The 21,751-nt window shown below is 47.2% G+C and overlaps 1 protein-coding gene across 4 annotated transcripts; it reads right to left on the bottom strand.

Moving 5' to 3' along the window:
• Positions 1–4: 4 nt before the first annotated feature.
• On the bottom strand, positions 5–19,433 carry ACTR1A (actin related protein 1A). Of its 4 annotated transcripts, XM_082425317.1 has the most exons (12): positions 19,260–19,318; positions 9,059–9,123; positions 7,860–7,966; positions 7,696–7,771; positions 6,860–6,985; positions 5,935–6,059; positions 4,500–4,716; positions 3,678–3,770; positions 2,895–3,069; positions 2,730–2,791; positions 1,972–2,012; positions 5–1,794 (listed from the first exon to the last, which is right to left on the bottom strand). In XM_082425317.1, exons 4-12 carry the CDS (start codon positions 7,741–7,743, stop codon positions 1,692–1,694), a joined length of 990 nt encoding a protein of 329 aa, XP_082281443.1. In that variant the 5' UTR covers positions 7,744–7,771; positions 7,860–7,966; positions 9,059–9,123; positions 19,260–19,318; the 3' UTR covers positions 5–1,691. The 4 variants fall into 4 exon arrangements, with proteins under 4 accessions (XP_082281443.1, XP_082281441.1, XP_082281444.1 ...); XM_082425315.1 differs by lacking the exon at positions 7,860–7,966 and having other exon boundaries at positions 19,260–19,433; XM_082425318.1 differs by lacking the exons at positions 9,059–9,123; positions 19,260–19,318 and adding an exon at positions 8,871–9,019.
• Positions 19,434–21,751: the final 2,318 nt, after the last annotated feature.

Genomic DNA, 21,751 nt, shown 5'->3' with positions numbered 1-21,751 from the left:
CAGCTGATGTGTCTATTGGAACGAGTTTATTTAAGTACACTGGGCCCCACCAGGCAACGTGGTTTGTGCGAGGCTGTGCGAGGGACAGGCTTGGGCTAAGGGGGGGGAGGTGAGCTGGTTAAGCACACTGCAGTCTGTGGGTCGCCACATCGCTTTCACACACACCTGCTGCTGCGGCCCACACCTGGCAGGGCCTTTGGTCGTTGGACGGCATGGGGGAGAATACTGCCTGGAATCTGGGATCAGGGCAGGTCTTGGTGTCACAGGTGAGGGTGCCGGTGAATATCTGCTAGCCCCAGCTTTGCACCATCTGGCCTGAAGAGCCTTGGGACCACTGCCAGGCCAGCCCAGTCCAGGGTAGGCACGTGGCCCCACTGGACCAGAGGAGGTGAGCCTAAGCCCATCAGCTCCTGGCACTCTTGTCTGGCCCCTCCCTAACCAAACAAGTACAAAGACAAGAATGGCACAAAGCAGCCCAGAGGGGGCCATCTCGCCTCTACAACCTAGTCCCCCCTGGGTCAGCTAGCGTGGGAAAAGGCAACTTAATTGCAGCTCTTTCTCCAGTCCTAAGGAGGCTGGATCCCCAACACCCCTCCTTTGCTAGCAGCCTCCTGTTTCAGAAACTCCAACCAGCAACCAGCCTGTTGATTCCAGGCCGGTGAGCAAGTGGAAGAGGGAGAAAGAAAGAGGCTGGAGTGACTTTGAGTGTAGCCTCTGATCCCAAACGGTCCTGAGGCCTATGGATACTGTCAGTTCACCGTTAGCAGGGAGTGGCGGGGCCCTGGACGCTACGCTAAGCTTAGGTGCTGTAAACGTTAGTGTGAACAGGGTGACTGGCGGGCAGGAGGCAGTGAGCTCCCTCGCTCCAGTCCCTGTACTGAACAAACACTTCAATAAATAAAACTGAAGATGGCTTTGCCCATGGATGGATGGAAAGCAAGGGCCTGGGACCAACAGGCTCCTGAAACTCTCCCAAGATCCCCGGGTGGGGGTTGGGGGTTAGAGCGTTAACTCTGCCACCAATCAGAAGTAGCACTACTCCTGCCCTCCTCAGATGCCCAGTGTGGTCCTGGTCTCCAGGTGAAGCTGAGGGCATCCTGCCCCCTCCTGATACCGAAGTCTCAGTAACCACTCCTGGAGTGCTTTTCCAGCTTTCTAAACCCAAACTGCAACAAAACCAGACAGAACTCAACCCTGGCCCTCAGTCCGTGATCAAGAGGCATTGAGAGCAGAATGATGAGCAAGGGGAGGCAGCAGCTGCCTTGGGCCGCAGGGCACCCTGGGTGGGGTAGGGGTGGGGCTGGCCCAGCCTAGGATGGGCAGCAGCAAGGTCTCCCGGCGGTTGGGTTTACCTCCCTCTCTGTCTCCCTATGGTAGTAAACATAGTCCCACACAGCCAGCCAAAGACCCCGCTGACGGATCAGGGACCTCTGCCAGCACTCTTCCCTGTCAGGGGCCAGTTAGTGGTCAACCCCAGGTCTCAGGCCGTCACCATCGTGCGTAGTTCATCGTCCTTTCTGGGCCCCAGGATCCCTGGGCCACACGGCACTCGCATATGCGCACACACTCGTACCCACACACCCACACACACACTCATACACACAGGCAATTCCTCGCAAACACTCCGACTCAAGAAAGCGAGTTTTAAAGTGGAGTTAACTTCAGAGAGAGGTGAAGATGATGTCCCAATATTAGAAGGTTTTCCTGTGGATGGATCGGGCACCGTCTTCCTCGTATTCCTTCTTAGAGACCCACATCTTTTTAAAGGTGTCCAGGGAGGCGAGGATGGAGCCCCTGGAGTGGAGGGAATCCAAAGGAACAATATCAGAGAAGGGGAGTGGGTATTCATGGAGCCAGCCAGTCCCCCTGGGGCCAAACCAGACCAGGCTTTTCTTTAAAGGGAGGGGGTGGTGTGGGGTAATCAATGCCTTTGCTTCCTGTTCCACTCTTATGCCCAGAAGAGCTACTCACCCAATCCATGTGGAATACAGTCTCTCTTGCGGTGCAGATATCTGCAGGGGTGGGTGGAAAGAGGAATCTGAGACGTCCATCCTCCCCTCTCCCTTTCCCTGCCAGTACTCACCTTTATGGCCAATTCTCACCGCCAGTGAGAGCCGGTGGACACATGGATACATTTCAGTGGATATCATACAACAGGCTTTAAGTTATGTCCCTGCTGGACCCTGTGGCCTCTCTGCGGGGTACTGTGGCCAGCGTGCTCATCTGAAGAAACAGGTTCCCGGCATCCCTAAGTATCTATGGCTCCCAGGGAAGCTGGGGCTATCTGGGGGCAAGATTTGGCTCTGTCGGGGGCTGGTGGGAAGCAGATTGTACGGCAGGAACCACACTCCTCCGTTCAGGATCCCTCCTTCCTCAGGCAGGCCAGCTCTCCTCAGCAGTCACTAAGACGTTAGACTGTGCCACAGGGGAGCAGCCAAAGTCAGTCTCCTGTCAGTGTTACAGTTTCCCTGAAAGCCCACATGTGGGGCCCTCAGCCTAGCACCCTGCCACATCTGGGTATCAGAACTGCCCCCTTTTGTGAAGAGGGAGAGTGAAGATGGGTCCTCCCCTCTGGCGGGCTTCAGGGGCAGAGTAGAAGCTGGGAGCCATCTGGCGGTGCCCGAAAAACTTGGGCAGAGCAGGAGGGGAGGCCACGCCACATGGCCCTCCAGATGGGAGGGAGGCTCAGTTCCACCCAGCCCCTGGCCCCGCCCCCAGCATGCTCCTACCCTGATCTTCACATCTTTTGGAGCCAGTTTCTTCACTTCACTCAATAGCCTGTCACCAAAACCTGAATGGGCAGGAAAGGAGAATCTCACGTCAATTCTCTGGGCGTCTGGGCCCAGCAGTATGTGGAAGCTTCCTGGGGAAGGGCACTGAGAGCAAAGACCAACCTTTGAACAGGGTGGAGCCTCCCGAAAGGACGATGTTAGAGAAAAGTGTGCGCCGCAGGTCCATGTCAGACTTCTGGATGGCGAACACCAGCACTTCATGGATGCCCTCGCTCTCCTCGCCGATCAGGTCCGGCCTGAACAGCAGCTCAGGTGCCCGGAATCGGGAAGGACCAATCTGTGGGGGGGCCGCAAGCTTCTCAGGCTGGGGTGGGGGCTGAGGTCCCTCTGGGGGTGGGAATGGAAGAGGGCCCTCTGCCCACGGCTTAGTAACCAGGTGGCTAGGAAGGCCACGCTCAGGCAAGACCTTGTAGGTCAAGGGCCCCAAGGAACAAAGAGAGGGCCCCTGGGAACAAAAAGGAACAAACAGGGCTCCTGGGAAACTACAGAGAGGAAGCTCCTGTGTGTAATCCTAGCTCTGGCACTTGCCAGCCAGAGACTTAATAGATGGATTCATTCATTTGTGGAAATTTCTTCCTATCAATGGAGGTCCAGGGAGATGGAACTCACCCTACACTGTGCCTAAGTGGTTAAGGACAGCACTATACCTCACCCTTCCTAATCCCATTCCGACCTAGGAAAATGCCTCTGGTGCCTCCTCCCCTCCACACAGGACAAGCAGAGTCCCTGGCACCTCGCTCTGCAGGAGATGCTGCAGCTCAAGAGCTACGCGGCTCCAGGCAGACGGTGTGAAGGACCGGACTCCAGCCTGCCCGTGGGAAGTTTGGTTTGGGCCCAGAGCTTCTGGGGCCTGGGGGGCCTGAGGGGAGAGGTCCGGCCGCCTACCTCAATGGTGCTGCCGTCGGGCAGGTAGTACTGTGCCTTCTCCGTCTCTAGTGTCTCATCCTTCTGCGGGTTTATGGATAGGTAGCAGGCTCTCTGCAGAACCAAGCACAAGTCAGGCAGGCAGGAAACCTGGCGCCTACCCAGTCAAAGTCCCCGGGAGCGATGAGCTGCTGCAGAAATCTGCCCATTGCAGTGACTGCCCTAAAGGTCGTTAGAGCTGCACATCCTAAGTGCCACCCAGTGAGGGCTGACAGAAATCTCCCTGCCCCTTCTTAGCATATGCGTTTTCACCTGCTCCACCTTCCTGGTGGGCAAGCGTGGCAACTCAGCTTTCTGGATTTGGGTCTGAGACCACACCCTAGTTTTAGTCCAGACTCAGGTGTTTTTCTCCTACTACTCATACGGTTCTGGGTACCGCCTACCCAGCTCCGAGGTTACCTAGAGCTATAGGTGGCAGGAGGGTTCATTTTACCTAAAAAGAAAAAAGTATTCTGACTTCTTCAAGGATGTAAAAGAACGTACGTAATTTGTACGTAATGTATAAAAAACATTAAATAAACGAGCATGGGTGTGCTCGTCACCCAGCTTAGGAAATAGAGGCAGCTCCCTTTCTACCACAAGACGGCAGCACTTTGGAAGGTGAATCCGTCGGGGTCAGGGGACCCAGCTGGAGATCACACAGCTGCCAGGAGTCCTGGCTGCGGAGGGCAGAGCCTGATCCCCAGGACAGGAGCTTCGCCGCTCTTCGCTTCAGGTCGCGGAGGTCCTGGCTGCTGTTCCCACTCCCTCTCCCAGCCCTGGGCCCATGGGGCCAACACTTACTTCTTTTATGGCCTTGACAATCTCAAACTCGGAGGATGAGTGGAAATCATAGCCTTCCTTGCGCAGGTAGAGGCGAAGGAAGCGAGAGACGTCCCGGCCAGCGATGTCGATGCGCATGATTGAGTGGGGCATGGCAAAGCCCTCGTAAATGGGCACGGCGTGGGTGACGCCATCCCCAGAATCCAGCACCACACCCGTGGTCCTGCCGGTGGCATAACTGAAGCAAAGGGGGCAAACCATCACCAACCCCTGCCTCCTCACTCTGGGAAGAAACTCACTTCTTGCTAGAGTTCGATGTCAGCTAAACTAAAGCTGGGGCCTGCCTTCTCCAGAAGCCTTCGACTGGACTAAGTACGAAGGCAGCCTGAGCACTGAAGCAAGCGAGCCTGTAGTGTCTGAAGGAAAGGAGCTGAGCTTCTCCAAGCTCCTTCCCCAACCCCCAGCAGAGCAGGTCTTCTAACCGCAGGAGATGGCCTGGCCTTCAACTGCTTCAGGGACCCAGCCTGAGGGACAGTTTTTACTTTCTAGACAAGAGGAAAAAACTCAAATGCCTACAGGGGTCAGGCAGGAAAAGTGAATGAGTAAAAGAAAATAATATCTTCACTTTCATAAAAAACTAGCTTTTTCCCACATGGCCCTCTAGGTCTGTCCTTAGTTTTTTCTCTTTTGGTAAGGACAAGGGTACAGACATATATTTCTGTGATATGAGGGGAAAAACCCACAATGTTTCATAAATAGCAACTGACATTCTGCCTTCGTGTTGGGAGGACAACAGGCAATGGAGAGGACTGTGGTGAAGTCAAGTTTGCAAACCCTATCTAAAGTGCAGCTGCTGTTTTATTTCAGCTCCAGCTGATTTTTGTTCTAGAGGAATGCAGGCCCAGCATTACCAGATCTTCCCATTTTTTCAGAGAAGCCAGAAATTTGGATTTTGATAGGAAATGTCCTAATTTTTAAATGCTGGCTCACAATTTTTTAATGGGGCCAAACACATGCCGTCTGTAGGTCACCAGTGTACGATCTCGGCAATATACCTAACCCTGGTGTGAGGCAGGTTGGGAGCATGACAGAATGATGGGGGTGTGAGAACAGGGAACACAGAGGTGTTTTCATCACGACCCTATCGCCAGCCTTGCATAGCACCCGGCACAAGTAGGCCCTGAAATAATACCCGAAGTCATTACAGGGGCCTGCAGGGAGAGCTATTGCAGCACATGGCCTTTCCAGCAGGCTGAGTGGAGAGCCTCTGGCACCAAACCAGCAGGGAGTTACGAGACTGGGAGACAGCCTCAATGCTCCCTTTCCCACCATCCAACCTTCCCTGGCAGAGATGCTCAGGTGACTCTGAACCATCCCAAAGGAGAGGCAGCCTCGATTCTGCCAAAGGACTGCTTTCCCCACAAGGGGCCAGGCTAGCCAGCCAGCTGCTACTCACAGGCTGAGCACAGCTTGCATGGAGATGAAAAGGGCTGGCACATTGAAGGTCTCGAAGAAAACTTCAGCAGCTCGTTCCCGGTTTTTCCGCGGGTTTAAAGGCGCCTCCGTCAGGAGCACAGGATGCTGGTGAAAGATGCCCAGACGGCAATCAGGGCGAGGCCAGATTCCCACCCCTCATTAGTACTGTGTGGCTGGCTGGAGAGCTCAGGCGACCTTTGTCAGCCTCTCTCCAAAAAAGGACAAACTGGGCTCGTCACCTATCCCCACCCAAGTCAGTTTCTCAACTTTCTAAATTCACACCCCCTTTAAAGTCTCATTCTGTCCTCATCCCCTACTCCCCTCCTTGTCTTCCAAGATTCTTATATAGGTCCTTGGTACCTACTGTATAGCTCCAATTGTCAAGATTTTGCTAAACTCTAAATTTGGAATTATTACGATAAAAATAATAGTTAAAAAATTTTTTTCAAAATAGAAAGTTGAATTTCAATATTGACTGTACTTTTAAAAAATGGAACATATCCCTCCCCCGGAAATTCTGATAAGCCTAGTATGCACCTTCCTTTTGTGTTTCTGAGTTGAGACTTCTTTTCTTAGAAGGTAAAGAGTATAGGCTCTGAAGTCTGAAAGACGTGGGTTTGAATCCCAGCTCTACTACTCTGTTCACTGGGTGATCTTAAAAACACCACCTGGCTTCTCTGACCTTCTGTTCCCTTGTTTATAAAATGGAGATAATACTACCTGTATCTCATAGGAATGCTGTGAAGATTAAATGCAAACATGTCTGGAAAGCACATGGCCTGGTGCCTAGAACATAAGACTCAAAACGCTCGTGGCAGTTATCATCGTCATCCGCCTCATCTCTGAGGTAGGGGCTCTGCCTGCTCTGCACACCCCGCAGGGGCACCTGAACATAGGACCCTCACCTCCTCTGAGAAAGTCTGCAGCTGGTCCTTAGAATAGACGTATTGCCAGATGCGCTCCATGTCGTTCCAGTCCTTGACGATGCCGTGCTCCATGGGGTAGCGGATGGAGAGCAGTCCTCGGTGCTCCTGGGGGCAGAGAGCAGCACTTACAGCAGCAGCCAGCCTCTCAGCAGGGCTGCCAGGTGGGCCCTGCTCTTCCAGGGCCTGCAGTCCTCAACCACAGCTAAGGGCGGGCCACCCAGCCTCCAAGTCTCTAAACTGTATGCTGCGAACTGTACTCGGTGCCCAATCAGCTGGCAAAGCAGAGGGCTTCTGCATTTCCGTGGGCTGCTGGGTGGCACCCTCCTCATTGCCTGGTTCCAGGACACAATCTCCTGGCACTTGCAACCAAGGTTGGCAACAATGATTCTGTTGTTCTGCTTCTAGAAGCTGCCTGAGGGCTCTGCCAAACTGTGCTAATTAACTTATCCCCAGGGTATCCCAGCTAGAATCTCCCCCTAATCACTTCTGCCAAAAAAATAACGAAGCCAGTCAACTTAATCATTGGCAATGTAGTGACAGAGTACAGAAGGAAGGCGAAAGCCCTCTTTTCTAGACTGGTCTCTATATCCCAAAGTGGGGTTCCAGATATATTTTCTCCAAAACCAGAGGCTGTTCCTGGGAGAAAGAAACCAACTAGGTTTACTCTCTCTAGAATGAGAGAGTGAAAGGGGAGAGTTCAAGAGGAAATTGCTCCTTTTACTCATGGCCATGTCCCACTGTGGGACACTGCCCGAGTGGGGAATAATGAAGGTCCCCTGCTGGCTTGAGGTTTCTTCAATAGGACGGGGGATTACCTCCGCTTTGGGGCCAATGAAGATGTCGCCTTCGAGGGCACCTGCCATGACACGAACGTGCTTGGGTCTGCCCACACTACAAAAGAGAGCGGGGAGGTCCATCACTTTTCATTTCATGACACAACACATGACAGAACACGGGAAGGATGTACTGATGCACGTACTTGGATGGGAAGAAATATACTCAATTCTACTGTGATTATTGTTGAGGAATGAGATTATAGTTGATTTTGATTTTCTTCTTTCTACTTTTCTGCACTTCCCACAATTTCTATAATAAACATGTATTATTTTATTTTTTTGTATTTATTATTTTAAGTCATTTGTATTTCATATATTTATTATATTTATATTATTTTATAAGTTATTAAAACAAATTTTGGAGGATTCAATACCTCTAGTTCTTCTTTTTCCACAGTATATATGCAGATCAAGAGAGACAGGGAAACAAGAATTCATTTAGATCGATTAACTCAAAAAGTTTTTGTGTCCTTAGCCTCCTGCCCAGGCCTCCTATTAAGGAAAACTGTGATGTTGTAACTGACAGATGGCCTTTCTTCCTTTTTCTGCTGCTTTGAGATCCTTTCCCAGGCACCCGTGCCCTTTTCCTGCCTGCAATCTCTCTGCCTTAGGAAGAAAGTGCTGAGAAAAAAACTCATTCTTGGGCTTCCCCGGGGGTGCAATGGTTAAGAACCTGCCTGCCAATACAGGGGACACGGGTTCAAGACCTGGTCCGGGAAGATCCCACATGCTGCGGAGCAACTAAGCCCCAACTAAGCCCGTGTACCACAACTACTGGGCCTGCGCTCTAGAGCCCGCGTGCCACAACTACTGGAGCCCGCGTGCCACAACTACTTAAGCCCGCGCGCTTAGAGCCTGTGCTCCACAACAAGAGAAGCCACTGCAATGAGAAGCCCTCGCGCCGCAACTAGAGAAAGCCCGCGTGCAGCAACGAAGACCCAATGCAGCCAAAAATAAAAATAAATAAATTTATTTAAAAAACCCCAAAAACTCATTCTCACTAGGACGGTAGGTATGGTTTAATGTTAAACCCCATCCTGGGTGATAGGAGAATTTTAAGAAGAGGGTTCCATGAAGAGACTGTCATCCAAAGCAATGAGTCACCAATGATAACATTTTTGGCATCAGATAAAATCAAATAAAAAAAAATTCACCTCTCGGATTGTACCCTGCAGGCAACTGTCTGCTTACTCCAAAAGCCAGCTCCTGTCCCTTGCTTGTTGTTTTGAGTACCAAGGCTGACCCAAATGAGAGATCCTTTCTCCCTAAAAGATGGAGGGCTGACACCATAATAAAGCTGACAAGCCTCCCAAGCTTCTGACTAAGCTACAGAATGACTTACTAGTTTGGAAAGCAGTATTTGGGGATCTGATCACCAGCAAAACCAGCTTTAATCACACCGGATCCCTGAGGAGAGAGAGAAAGAGAAGTCACAATATCACAAAAACAAGAGGAGATATATATCATACAGTATGTATAATATGGTTCCATCTTTACTTTAAAAAGAGAGAGACCTGATACTTATGTATACTATAACCACTTGTATGAGAATCTGAACAGTGAACGCACACCAAAGGGAGGGCAGTGGGGCTGGGGATGGTGAGGGGCATTTCTATTGCATACTCTGAATATTATTTGATTTTCATGTATTCTTTGACTTTTCTACATTGAACATGTTTTACTTTCGGAATTAAAAAGGGAAATTAATATTAATAAAGGGGAGAAATAAAAGAGCTCTTGAGGAGAAAAGAGGAAAGTGACTAGAAGCACCAAAGCAGCCAAGTTTAGGAACATAACCAAGGTGGGAAGAGCGCACGATTCTGTTATACCACCACGGAACGCTGCTAACCTACTTTCCCAGCTCAGACCCAAACTATCCCTGCCCTCCAAGGCCTCTATGACAGACACCACCATGAGCGCTGCCATACTTGAAGTTAACTCCAATATGACACATGTTGTCTGGTTCTGACTACAGGGGCAGACCACTATGCTTTGTGGGGGGTTTGTGGTGGTTGTTTTGTTTTTTCACTATGCTTTGCTTTACCTGTTGGTCTCTTGAGGTAAAGAGCAAGAAAGCCCTAAAGCACTGTCTGAGAAGAATCTGATGTCTCCCACCATCATCTCTGGCACCACCCGGGCCCAGCCAAAGTAAACATTGACTCTGGACATCAACTCCACGCAGGACAGATGTCGAGGCCTGATACTGCTTGAGATTCACCCTGTTTTCTTCCTTCTTAATTCTTCTACCACCACACCTGATACCCTCGTCCTTCCACCCCCCCCAACACAGTTTGCAGCTGCAAGTGTAATTAGGGCAAGCCTTTTCCTGCTGCATGTTGACCACTTCTCCTGGGGCGAGTGTAATATTGATATTTCCAGGACCTACACAGCAAGCAGTAAATACATCAGGAGAGCTAACTAGCCAAGGTTACCTTGGTACCAAAGGCTTCCTGGCAACAGCCCTGGATCCCTCTCTGTCTCTTATTTCTTTTCTTTTTTTTTATATTTTTATTTTTTTAACATCTTTATTGGAGTATAATTGCTTTACAATGGTGTGTTAGTTTCTGCTTTATAACAAAGTGAATCAGTTATACATATACATATGTTCCCATCTCTCCTCCCTCTTGTGTCTCCCTCCCTCCCACCCTCCCTATCCCACCCCTCTAGGTGGTCACAAAGCACTGAGCTGATCTCCCTGTGCTATGCGGCTGCTTCCCACTAGCTATCTATTTTACATTTGTTAGTGTATATATGTCCATGCCACTCTCTCACTTTGTCACAGCTTACCCTTCCCCCTCCCCATATCCTCAAGTCCATTCTCTAGTAGGTCTGTGTCTTTATTCCCGTCTTGCCCCTAGGTTCTTCATGACCTTTTTTTTTTTTTCCTTAGATTCCATATATATGTGTTAGCATACGGTATTTGTTTTTCTCTTTCTGACTTACTTCACTCTGTATGACAGACTCTAGGTCCATCCACCTCACTACAAATAACTCAATTTCGTTTCTTTTTATGGCTGAGTAATATTCCATTGTATATATGTGTCACATCTTTATCCATTCATCTGTTGATGGACACTTAGGTTGCTTCCATGTCCTGGCTATTGTAAATAGAGCTGCAATGAACATTTTGGTACATGACTCTTTCTGAATTATGGTTTTCTCAGGGTATATGCCCAGTAGTGGGATTGCTGGGTCGTATGGTAGTTCTATTTTTAGTTTCTGAAGGAGCCTCCATACTGTTCTCCATAGTGGCTGTACCAATTTACATTCCCACCAACAGTGCAGGAGGGTTCCCTTTTCTCCACACCCTCTCCAGTCTGCTCTTCTATAGGAGAAGGGCAGGGGGCGGGGTGGGGTGAGATGGGTCATCCTGGTGCCTGATCGTAGCAAGACAGAGGGAGGAGGTAAGAAGTGGTTGAAGGACAGGGAAAGCAGGATGGGAGGAGAGCAGGGCAAGCCAGTTCTCTAAGACAGCAGGAACCTCTGCCAACAGAAAAAACAGGAGACAATGTGCAAACTCGTTGGCCTGGGCAGAACAGCAAGGAGCCTGGAAAAGGTGCAGCTGTAAACTGAGCTCAAAGACCGGGAAGGAGGAAAAGACTATCTTACTGCAAACCCAAGGGCTCTGGGACAGCAGCACAGCTAGTGAGAAGAACACTGTACAAGAGAACTCTGGGAACTTGTGAGCTCAAGCTTCCAGTAATTGCCTACTGCCTTCACCTGGGTGTGGTGATGCCAGCAGACTAACTGGATCTCCTGGTAGAGGTTGAAAACAAGAAAAGTAATCTAGAGTCTGTGCTTCAGACTCTAGAATTTTTTTTTTTTTTTTGGCCGTACCACGTGGCATACGGGATCTTAGTTCCCTGACCAGGGATTGAACCTGTGCCTCCCACAGTAGAAGCGCAGTGTTAACAACTGGATCGCCAGGAAAGTTCCTAGATATTTTTAAGAGATGACTTTCCTGGATATTTGAGTTTGAGTTTACTAGCAAAAGGACTGGAGGCTGAGTGACAAGGCAGATTAAGATGTTAGGTTCTTTTCTTTCTCTCCATCCTTCCCAGCAAGAGTATAACAGGCCCAGTTCAAATACCACCACCTTGCTCCTGAAGAATAATCCCCAGTTGGAATTAATTATCCTCTTCCTATTATCTCCCCAAATCACCATTACCTGTTTTACTAGGTAGCATAAATTTCATTCTGCTTTTTTTAAAAAAAACATATATATACTTTTGATGTGGACCATTTTTTTAAGTCTTTATTGAATTTGTTACAATATTGCTTCTGTTTTATGTTTTTGTTTTTTTTTTTTTGGCCGTGAGGCATGTGGGCTCTTAGCTCCCCGACCAGGGATCGAACCCCCACCCCCTGCGTTGGAAGGCGAAGTTTTAACCACTGGGCCGCCAGGGAAGTCCCCTCATTCTGCTTTCTATTCGGATTTATGGTTTCCACTTTTGTCTCTTTTCAGCGCAAATTCCTTGAAGTCAGAGACTCTGTATATCAGCAGTATCTCACATGTGCAAGGTACTTGAATAGATGCTGGCTGACTAAAATGAAAACCAAGCTCAAATGATTGAGCTGATGAAGCCTGAAGTATGGAACCTGAATGAGCAGCTGGAATGCCAGAAGCCCCAGGCAGAGGTGGTACAGGGAAGGCAAAGGCAGTGTTGGGAATGAAGCTGGGTCTGGTGGAACCAGACCCAGCTTGTCCCTGCAGTTCCACGAGCTGCCTGGCAGGCCAGCTGAAGAATGGGTGAAGAATGGGTGGGGATGGGGGAGCCGGCTGAGTTGCCTCTACTCTGCGCGAGCCATACCATAAGAGCATATAAAAGGGGCATGTCAATTTCTTCAGGGTCATGTCAATTTCTTTAACAGTATTTGTAACTAGGAACTGTATACCTGGCAAATGAGCTGCCACTCTGTTATTCACTCTGGCAAACAAATGCCAAGTAAACAAATGCCTTTTAGAAGCTACTTGAAAAAGTAGTCTCATTAAACATTTGATTTTGGGGACTCGAGTCTGCTGCCAGCCACCACTGACAATTCTCCTTCTGATGCAGGCAAACGAATAGCAAATCCTTCAGCAAGGCTCCCCCAGTACCTGCTGGCTATAGGCCTTGTGGCTTGGGCAACCTTATCCTAAGCACTGATTATTCTTGACATGCTGGGAAGGAGGCTAGCTGTCTGACATTTTACAAGTGGGAAGAGGATGCTGAGAGGTGGAGCCTCAGATTCTAGGATACTGGTGGCCCATTTTGGCCCAAAGACATATTTTGTTTGGCCCACAAAGTAGTTTTTTTTTTTTAAATTAATTTATTTATTTATTTTTGGCTGCGTTGGGTCTTTGTTGGTGCACGTGGGTTTTCTCTAGTTGCGGCTATTCTTTGTTATGGTGCGTGGGCTTCTCATTGAGGTGACTTCTCTTGTTGAGGAGCATGGGCTCTAGGCGCGTGGGCTTCAGTAGTTGTGGCTCTTGGGCTCTAGAGCGCAGGCTCAGTAGTTGTGGCACACGGGCTTAGTTGCTCCGCGGCATGTGGGATCTTCCCGGACCAGGGCTTGAACCTGTGTCCCCTGCATTGGCAGGCGGATTCTTAACCACTGCGCCACCAGGGAAGTCCCCCACAAGGTAGTTTTTTAAAAACAACTTTATTGAGATAAAATTCACATGCCGTACAATTTACCCATTTAAGGTATGTAATTCAGTGGTTCTTAGTATAGTCACAGAGTGTACAATCATTCACCACAATCTAATTTTAAAACTTTTTCATCATCCCCCAAAGAAATGCTGTATCCATTAGCAGCCACTCTCCAACCTTACCACCACCAACCCCCAGCCCTAGGCAACTACTAATCTACTTTCTGTCTCCATAGACCACAAACTACTTTTACATTAACTTCTAACAGTTAAAAAATTAGAGATTGCACATGAAATTTAATACTTCTGATTTCTCTTGAAAAATCAGAAGACATGGCAACACTGGGCCTGCATTCCTACATGGGGACAACTGGCTGGAAATGAGAAGCAGCTGGCCCTTTGGTCAGGTGTGCCCAGTGCACCTTCCAGATTCCTCACACTGTCGTTAAGGCTACCTTCTCCCCCCGGTTACCCCGACCTTTTTAATGTATCTGCTTGGCCTCCGCAGGCATTGAGTTCGAGACCCCTATTCTAGACATGCTTTCTAGCTTCATGTGAAGCACATCCATGGCTCTCAAAATACACATAATTGAATAGTGAGATTATCTCTGCAAGCCACCTCCTCTTCACTCTCTCTGTCAGACTACGGATGGATTCTTGCTGCAGTTGTATAACCAACAGCCTGAAAGTCACACCACAAGTGACGGTGTTACATAAATATATTGACTTCATTTCCTCAGCTAATTCTAGTGTCCCTTAAACTTAAGTTAATCAGCAGATCTTAAGAGCTGATGACAATCAACAGATGAATGGATAAAGAAGATGTGGCACATATATACAATGGAATATTACTCAGCCATAAAAAGAAACGAAATTGAGTTATTTGTAGTGAGGTTGATGGACCTAGAGTCTGTCATACAGAGTGAAGTAAGTCAGAAAAAGAAAAACAAATACCGTATGCTAACACATATATATGGAATCTAAAAAAAAATGGTTCTGAAGAACCTAGGGGCAGGACAGGAATAAAGACGCAGATGTAGAGAATGGACTTGAGGACACGGGGAGGGGGAAGGGTAAGCTGGGACAAAGTGAGAGAGTGGCATGGACTTATATATACTACCAAATGTAAAATAGATAGCTAGTGGGAAGCAGCTGCATAGCACAGGGAGATCAGCTCAGTGCTTTGTGACCACCTAGAGGGGTGGGATAGGGAGGTTGGGAGGGAGATGCAAGAGGGAGGAGATATGGGGATATATGTATATGTATTGCTGACTCACTTTGTTATAAAGCAGAAACTAACACACCATTGTAAAGCAATTATACTCCGATAAAGATGTTAAAAAAATAAAAAGAGCTGATGACAAATTGTTAAAAAAAAATGAGACAATTAGTGAAATTTGAACATTGACTAGATATTTGATGATATTAAGGAATTATTATTAATTTTATTAGGTTTGATAATAGTATATTGGTTACGTTTCTAAAAGAGTGTGGGGACTTCCCTGGTGGCACAGTGGATAAGACTCCGCACTCCCAATGCAGGGGGCCAGGCTTCGATCCCTTGTCAGGGAACTAGATCCCAAATGCATGCCACAACTAAGGAACCCGCCTGCCACAACTAAGAACTGGTGCAACCAAATAAGTAAAAAATAAAAAAATAAAAAAATGATAAAATAAAAGAGTGTGGAAGAGGGAAGTGGGTGGGAATGTAGATTGGCCAAGAGTTGATAACCATTTCAGCTAGGTGATGGATATGTGGATGTCTGTTATACTATTCCCCCTCCTTTTGTTTATATTTGAAATTTTCTATAATAAGGAGAGCTGGCAAATAAGATGATAACACTTAAGTAAAAATTCAAAACATAAATACTATACACACACACATTATAAAATACATGTGTCCATAAAATCATGGACGGAAAGGAGCACATCAATTTTACGATGATGGTTTGCTTCTGGGGTTATGTCTGGACCAGAAAGAAAGGATGGGATTGTAGATGGGTACGAAGAGGCTTCAATTATATCTCTAACGTTTTATTTCTTAAAAAAATATGAAGCAAATATGGCAAATGACATTTATTAAATCTGGGTGGAAGACACATGCTCCATGGGTGCTTGTTATATACTTCTCTGAACTTTTCTGTGTGTTTAAATTTTCCCACTTTTCAAAAAGGGGGCTGAAGCAGCACAACATTCCCCCCAAACAGTTAAATTCTTAGCTTGAAAAACTTGTAAAGATCTGGTATTGTTCTTGCATTTAGGCCCACACAGTATGGTCACGAAGACAATCTTAAAATTGACCAGAATGTTGATCCATTTTAGGAAAGAACTTAACCTTCGAGATCTTCACAAAGATTTGAGCTTCAGAATAAACGTAGTATTCTAATCAAAGTGTTGTGGTCCTCAGAATGTGGCCTGGGAGCTGCCCTCCTCTTTCTTGTATTACTATCTATGATATGCCTTTGGGAAGAATGACTTATGTTTGTTTGTTTGTTTATTTATTTATTTATGGCTGCATTGGGTCTTCGTTGCTGTGTGTGGGCTTTCTCTAGTTGTGGCGAGCGGGGGCTACTCTTCGTTGCGGTGTGCGGGCTTCTCATTGTCATGGCTTCTCTTGTTACAGAGCACGGGCTCTAGGCACGCGGGCTTCAGTAGTTGTGGCATGCAGGCTCAGTAGCTGTGGCTCGTGGGCTCTAGAGCACAGGCTCAGTAGTTGTCGCGCACAGGCTTAGTTGCTCCGCAGCACGTGGGATTCTCCCAGACCAGGGCTCGAACCCATGTCCCCTGCATTGGCAGGCGGATTCTTAACCACCGCGCCACCAGGGAAGTCCCATGACTTATGTTTTTTAAAATACCAATCACTTTATTGTTGTCATTGTCACTAAAGCGTGCACACACACACACACACACACCCCTCCATTTTCCTCAATAAATTCTGCTGAATTGGTTTGGTGCCAGAATTGGATGAAAGGGGTGGTCAACAATTGTCTTAAGACTGGGAAAGGCTGTGAACTGATAATGGGGCTGTTCTCTCTTTTCCCTGCTTTCTTTGCTCTCCTTTCTTTTAATTACACTCCCTTTATTTATTTATTTATTTATTTATTTATTTATTTATTTATATTTATTTACTTTTAAAATAAATTTATTTTATTTTTGGCTGCATTGGGTCTTTGTTGCTGCATGCGGGCTTTCTCTAGTTGCAGCGAGCAGGGGCTACTCTTCGTTGCAGTGCGCGGGCTTCTCACTGAGGTGGCTTCTCTTGCTGTGGAGCACGGGCTCTAGGCGCGCGGGCTTCAGTAGTTGTGGCACACAGGCTCAGTAGCTGCGGCTCGTGGGCTCTAGAGCACAGGCTCAGTAGTTGTGGCACACGGGCTTAGTTGCTCCGCGGCATGTGGGATCTTCGCAGACCAGGGCTCGAACCCGTGTCCCCTGCGTTGGCAGGCAGATTCTTAACCACTGCACCACCAGGGAAGCCCTAATTACACTCTCTTTAGCCCAGAAATAAAATTGTGGCAGCATGGTAAGTTATGGAGCTGTTGAATCTGCTAGAGACACATTCTCAAAATATAAAGTTGGCTCAAATATTTCAAATGATTTTTCCTATCCATCTTTCACTTTGAAACAAAACAAAACAAAACTCTCTAAATATCAAACAGCAAGAACTACCTGAGGCCCCATATCTAAAACTGTGGCAGATGCTCAGTAAATCCTAGTGGGAAAATTACTTAAGTTTCTCCTATTTTACCTTTTGGTGGGATTGTTGGCATAATAAAGGAAATGTTTTCCCAGAAAAAAGCAAGTCTATTCCTTAAGTCTTAAAACTGAAAGTGCACCACTGCTTTGATGCATTTCAAATACACTACCAAGAAAGAGAAAGAAGGAACTAAGAAGCATTTGCTTAAGTGACATTAAAGAAAATGGATGGAGATAGAACTGCTGCCTGACAAATCCAGAAGCAAAGGATCTGGTGGGATGGACAGACTACTCCTTCTGCACTGCCGATGAAAACAGGAGATTGCTAATTTCTTTTTTTTTTTTTCCTTTTTAAAACTAAGAAAAAGGCAGATGAAGCACACACAAACTGGCTGAAGATAGAAATAGTGTTCTCTGAAAATCAACATCAAGAACAAGGAGTCCTACTCAACCCTGTGCAGTAACTAACTAGGCTCCCCCCACCCCCCCACAATCCTTTATTTAGGGACATCTTTGTTACCGTGGTAGAGATATTCAGTCATTTATCCCCCCACCCATCAGTAAAATTAAAAACCTGATGTGCACATAGTGGTGTCAGGCCCTAGATACTGTATGTGGGAGGGAGGTGAGGAAAGAGAGAGTAATGAAAAACGAAGGAATACCATTTTTTTCCCACCAGGGTTTAATAGTCTAATGAAGCAGACAAAAAAAAAAAAAAAAAAAATTGCTCCCCAACATGAGATGTCTGAGCTCAACCTCCTTCCTGAAGAGAAGGAAAGCTAACCAAAGAAGCACCGTTCCTTGGAAAAAGTGAGGAATTTAGAACCCAATCCTAATCTGAGTCTTGGCTCCTTAATTCATAAACCAGGTGGTTTGAATACTGTTAGTTAACCTCTCCAAGCCTCACTTTTCTGCATATTTCAAGTCCTATCTACATATCAGTGTTGAAGCTTAAATGAGATGATGCAAATGAAAGGACCTTGCAAGTGCGCAAGGTCCCAAGGGCTGAATCAACGGAGCGAATCTGACAGTCAGCTTAAGACAGAATTGGCAGTTTTTCCTCAATGGAGGGACTTAGAGACTTAGAAGGGGATTAGAAAGGTAGCAACCAATCTCCGTGAGACCAAACCTTTGAGTGGAAGACAGAAATCCATTTTTTTTTTAAACAACTGCCTCTTTCCGTCAAAAATAAGAGCTGTATTTAGATTCTTTCCATTTGTCACTACTGATGCATTTGCGTGGGGTACTATCAAGAGGAATAATGAAGCACCGGATTTAGGGCACCTACACTGTGCGACCTTGGGCTCACTTTTACCTCTTCGCGCTTCAGTTTTCACACTTGTAAAACGAGGTTCAAAATTCCTGCCTCAACTATTCACCCGGTTTTTGTGAGGATCCAGTTCGAATGTATGTGAAACCCCCGTGTAAGCGCTAGAGCGCCTGGCAAATATTATGTTTAGTAATTTTTTCCCCCAGAAACTAGGCGTTCCGAAGAGGAAGGTACCTCCCTACTTGCTTTGTCACTCTCCTTTCTTCTCGACTTTTATTAACTCTGTAATTTATAATCACAGAAAAAAGTGAAATCCTAAGTACATTTCTGGCACCAGACTCTCGGGCCCCACCCAGGTACACCACCAAGCCTTCTGGCCGGCTCGGAATCTAAGGAACCTTAGCCCTTCTCCACCAGCAGGCGGGCCCTAGCCAGTCAAGCCGCACCACTGGGAGTCCCAGAAACCAATCCCAACAGCCCTCGTGCACCGCCCCGCCCCTTAGAATGGCGAAACACTATGGCGGCTCGGAAGAACGACAGGGGTGCGAGCCAATCACTGCAGAGGGCTGCCCTCATCCTGCAAGGCCCAGAGGCGGGGTCATCGGTCAAGATGGAGAACAAGAGGAGCCAATAGAGTTATCGGAAACTGGGGAGGGGCGGGCGCCGGGCGCTCACAGAGAGGTTAAGGCCCCTCGAGCCAAGGGCCCAAGGACCCTGCCTGGACTACAACCCTTCCCTTTATCCATCCCAAGGTTCTCCATCCTATGGTTGCTGGCCGGCTGGCCGCCCTGTCTGCGGACTACGGGTCGGGGGAGGACGGAGGCGGCGGCGGCTGAACCCGCCTGACAGGCCGGGCCAGTGACAAAGAGCCGGCGGCCCAGACTGAAACACGGGAAGCGATCCCTTCGGGGAGGAGAGCATAAGCCCCGCTAGGGGGATGCAACTCACGTTGTCGATCACGACAGGCTGGTTGGCGATCACATCGTAGGACTCCATGGCAGAGGAATCTCTCCTTCCGAGGAAGGAACTGCCAGCCTGGTCCGCCGCTAACGCCACTGACACACATGCGCAGTCTAGCCGCCGGTACAGGGCCGCCAGGGAGCGGCCCGACCTCACTTCCGAAGAACTACAACACCCAGCATGCCTTGCACCTGAGTTAGAAATCCAGGCGGCTTCGGAGTCCCGCCTATTTTAGGGGACGGGGCATCGCGTTTCCGACGCACAGTACCCTGGGCTTTGTAGTCTGCGTAGATAAGTAGGAGGGGACGCCGATTGATGGTTGCATTGCATGCCAGGATATGTAGTCCCTTTGAAGCGATTCGCAGTGCATGCTGAAATATGTAGTCCTGAGTACTTGCCTGTAGTTCGGTTTGGATTGATCAGTAACTCGTGGATGTTTGGATTTTACAGATGAGTCCTTCCACTCCCTACCGTGGACAATTTGAGGTTGCCATGTTCTTATATGGGTCTATAAGACATTAATAAACATCTATTACAAAGTAAACAGTTTCTAAACATCTATTACCATCACACTCTAATAAAAGGAAATTTTAATACACACGGGGAGGAACCTATTCCCAGAACAAAGGAAAATAATTTATATTGTATAAAATTTGCTTTTTTTGAAAAAAACGTACATTTTGGTTGATTTTCTCATTTTTTCCTGGATAGGTGTAAACTTGGCAACATGCTAACATTGGTCTGAAGACTGGCATTTGGAACTACTGGTATAGATGATCTTTTGGTCATTAAAACATCGTTCATCTAATAGCTTCAGTAACAGTATATCTTTAATTTTCATGGGGAGTTAGAATTGACATTGATGGATGAGAAAACGGAAGTGAAGAGAGATTATGTGTCACTGTTTTCTAATGAGCCCAGTGCATTTTTCTCTAAATTATTTCCTCCATCCCTTCAAGTTGCAGGGAACCTTTAGTTAATAGCAGCAGTAGTCAGGACTCTCTTCTATCCCTTTCTCTTGGAATTTCTTCAAGATCATTGAGTGGAACACACTACTGTATGAAAAGTTATTGTAGGCAGGAAAATAATTCCCAACCCGGTGCCTTAGGAATAAAAAAATTTCCCAGTTACAGAGAGTCAAAGGTAATGGAGAGGGGCAGGTTCATAGTAGATAATGAATATTGGTGTTCCTCAAGGCAACATGCATACCTCTGCTTAAAACAGAACAAAAAAGAGATTGTCATCTTAACCATGTCATTTGAACCATGTATTAAATAATCACCAAGTCCATACAGAGTGAAGTAAGTCAGAAAGAGAAAAACAAATATCATATAATATCGCTTATATGTGGAATCTAGAAAAATGGTACAGATGAACTTACAGGCAAAGGAGAAATAGAGTCACAGATGTAGAGAACAAACTTATGGTTACCAAGGGGGGGAAGAGGAGGGTGGGACGAATTGGGAGATTGGGATCGACATATATACACTGCTATGTATAAAATAGATAACTAATGAGAACCAATTGTTTATCACAGGGAACCCTGCTCAATGATCTGTGGTGACCTAAATGGGAAGGAAATCTAAAAAAGAGTGGATATACGTATACTTATAACTGATTCACTTTGCTGTACAGCAGAAACGAACACAACATTGTAAAGCAATTATACTCCAATAAAAATAAATAAATAAATAAATAAATAAATAAATAAATAAATAATCACCATGTCTATTTAGCTGATCCTAGTTTAAGTCTTGCTACTTTCTGACAGAACTCCAAAATAGGTATTTCAACATATGACCCCCGAATTTGGCGGTGTTAGTGTCAGTCAATACGGTCAATGGATATTCAAAGACGGTAGGAAACATTTAGATTTATAATCTATTAAAACTAACGCTACATGGACGCATGAATCAATCCACTGTCAGACATATTTTTTTAAGGTTTTAAAAAATATTTATTTATTTTAGGCTGTGCTGGGTCTTTGTTGCGCTTGTGGCGAGTGGGGGTTTCCCTTGCGCAGCTGGGGCTCTAGGCGAACAGGCTTCAGTAGTTGTGACGCACGGGCTTAATTGCTCCACGGCATGTGGGATCTTCTCGGACCAGGGCTCAAACCTACGTGTCCCCTGCCTTAGTAAGTGGGTTCTTAACCACTGCGCCACCTGGGAAGTCCCTGTCAGATATATGTTTAAATCCTTCTTAGCAGCGTGTCACCTTAACAGTGACAAGACCTTTGTCGGTGCACTTCCCAGTGCTTTCATGGGACCCTAGCACCTCAGAAGGATGCCCCAATATCTCTATTTAAACCTGGGTTCCTCCTAACACTAGGGGGAGTCCAAGAGCCTTGGGACACCCCCGCCCCGCAACCCTGGGAGAGGGAGGCGGGACCTATTGTCAACTCATGCCTTCCCCACCTGTGACTGGCACAGACACTAGCCAATGGGTGCCGGAATAGGGCAGGCCGGCGCCCCGCCCCCTGA

Source organism: Balaenoptera physalus (assembly GCF_965194825.1).
Source record: "Balaenoptera physalus genome assembly, chromosome: 14".
Classification (NCBI taxonomy): domain Eukaryota; kingdom Metazoa; phylum Chordata; class Mammalia; order Artiodactyla; family Balaenopteridae; genus Balaenoptera; species Balaenoptera physalus.
The sequence above is the reverse complement of the archived record's forward strand: the minus strand, read 5'-3'. Positions and strand labels throughout refer to the sequence as shown.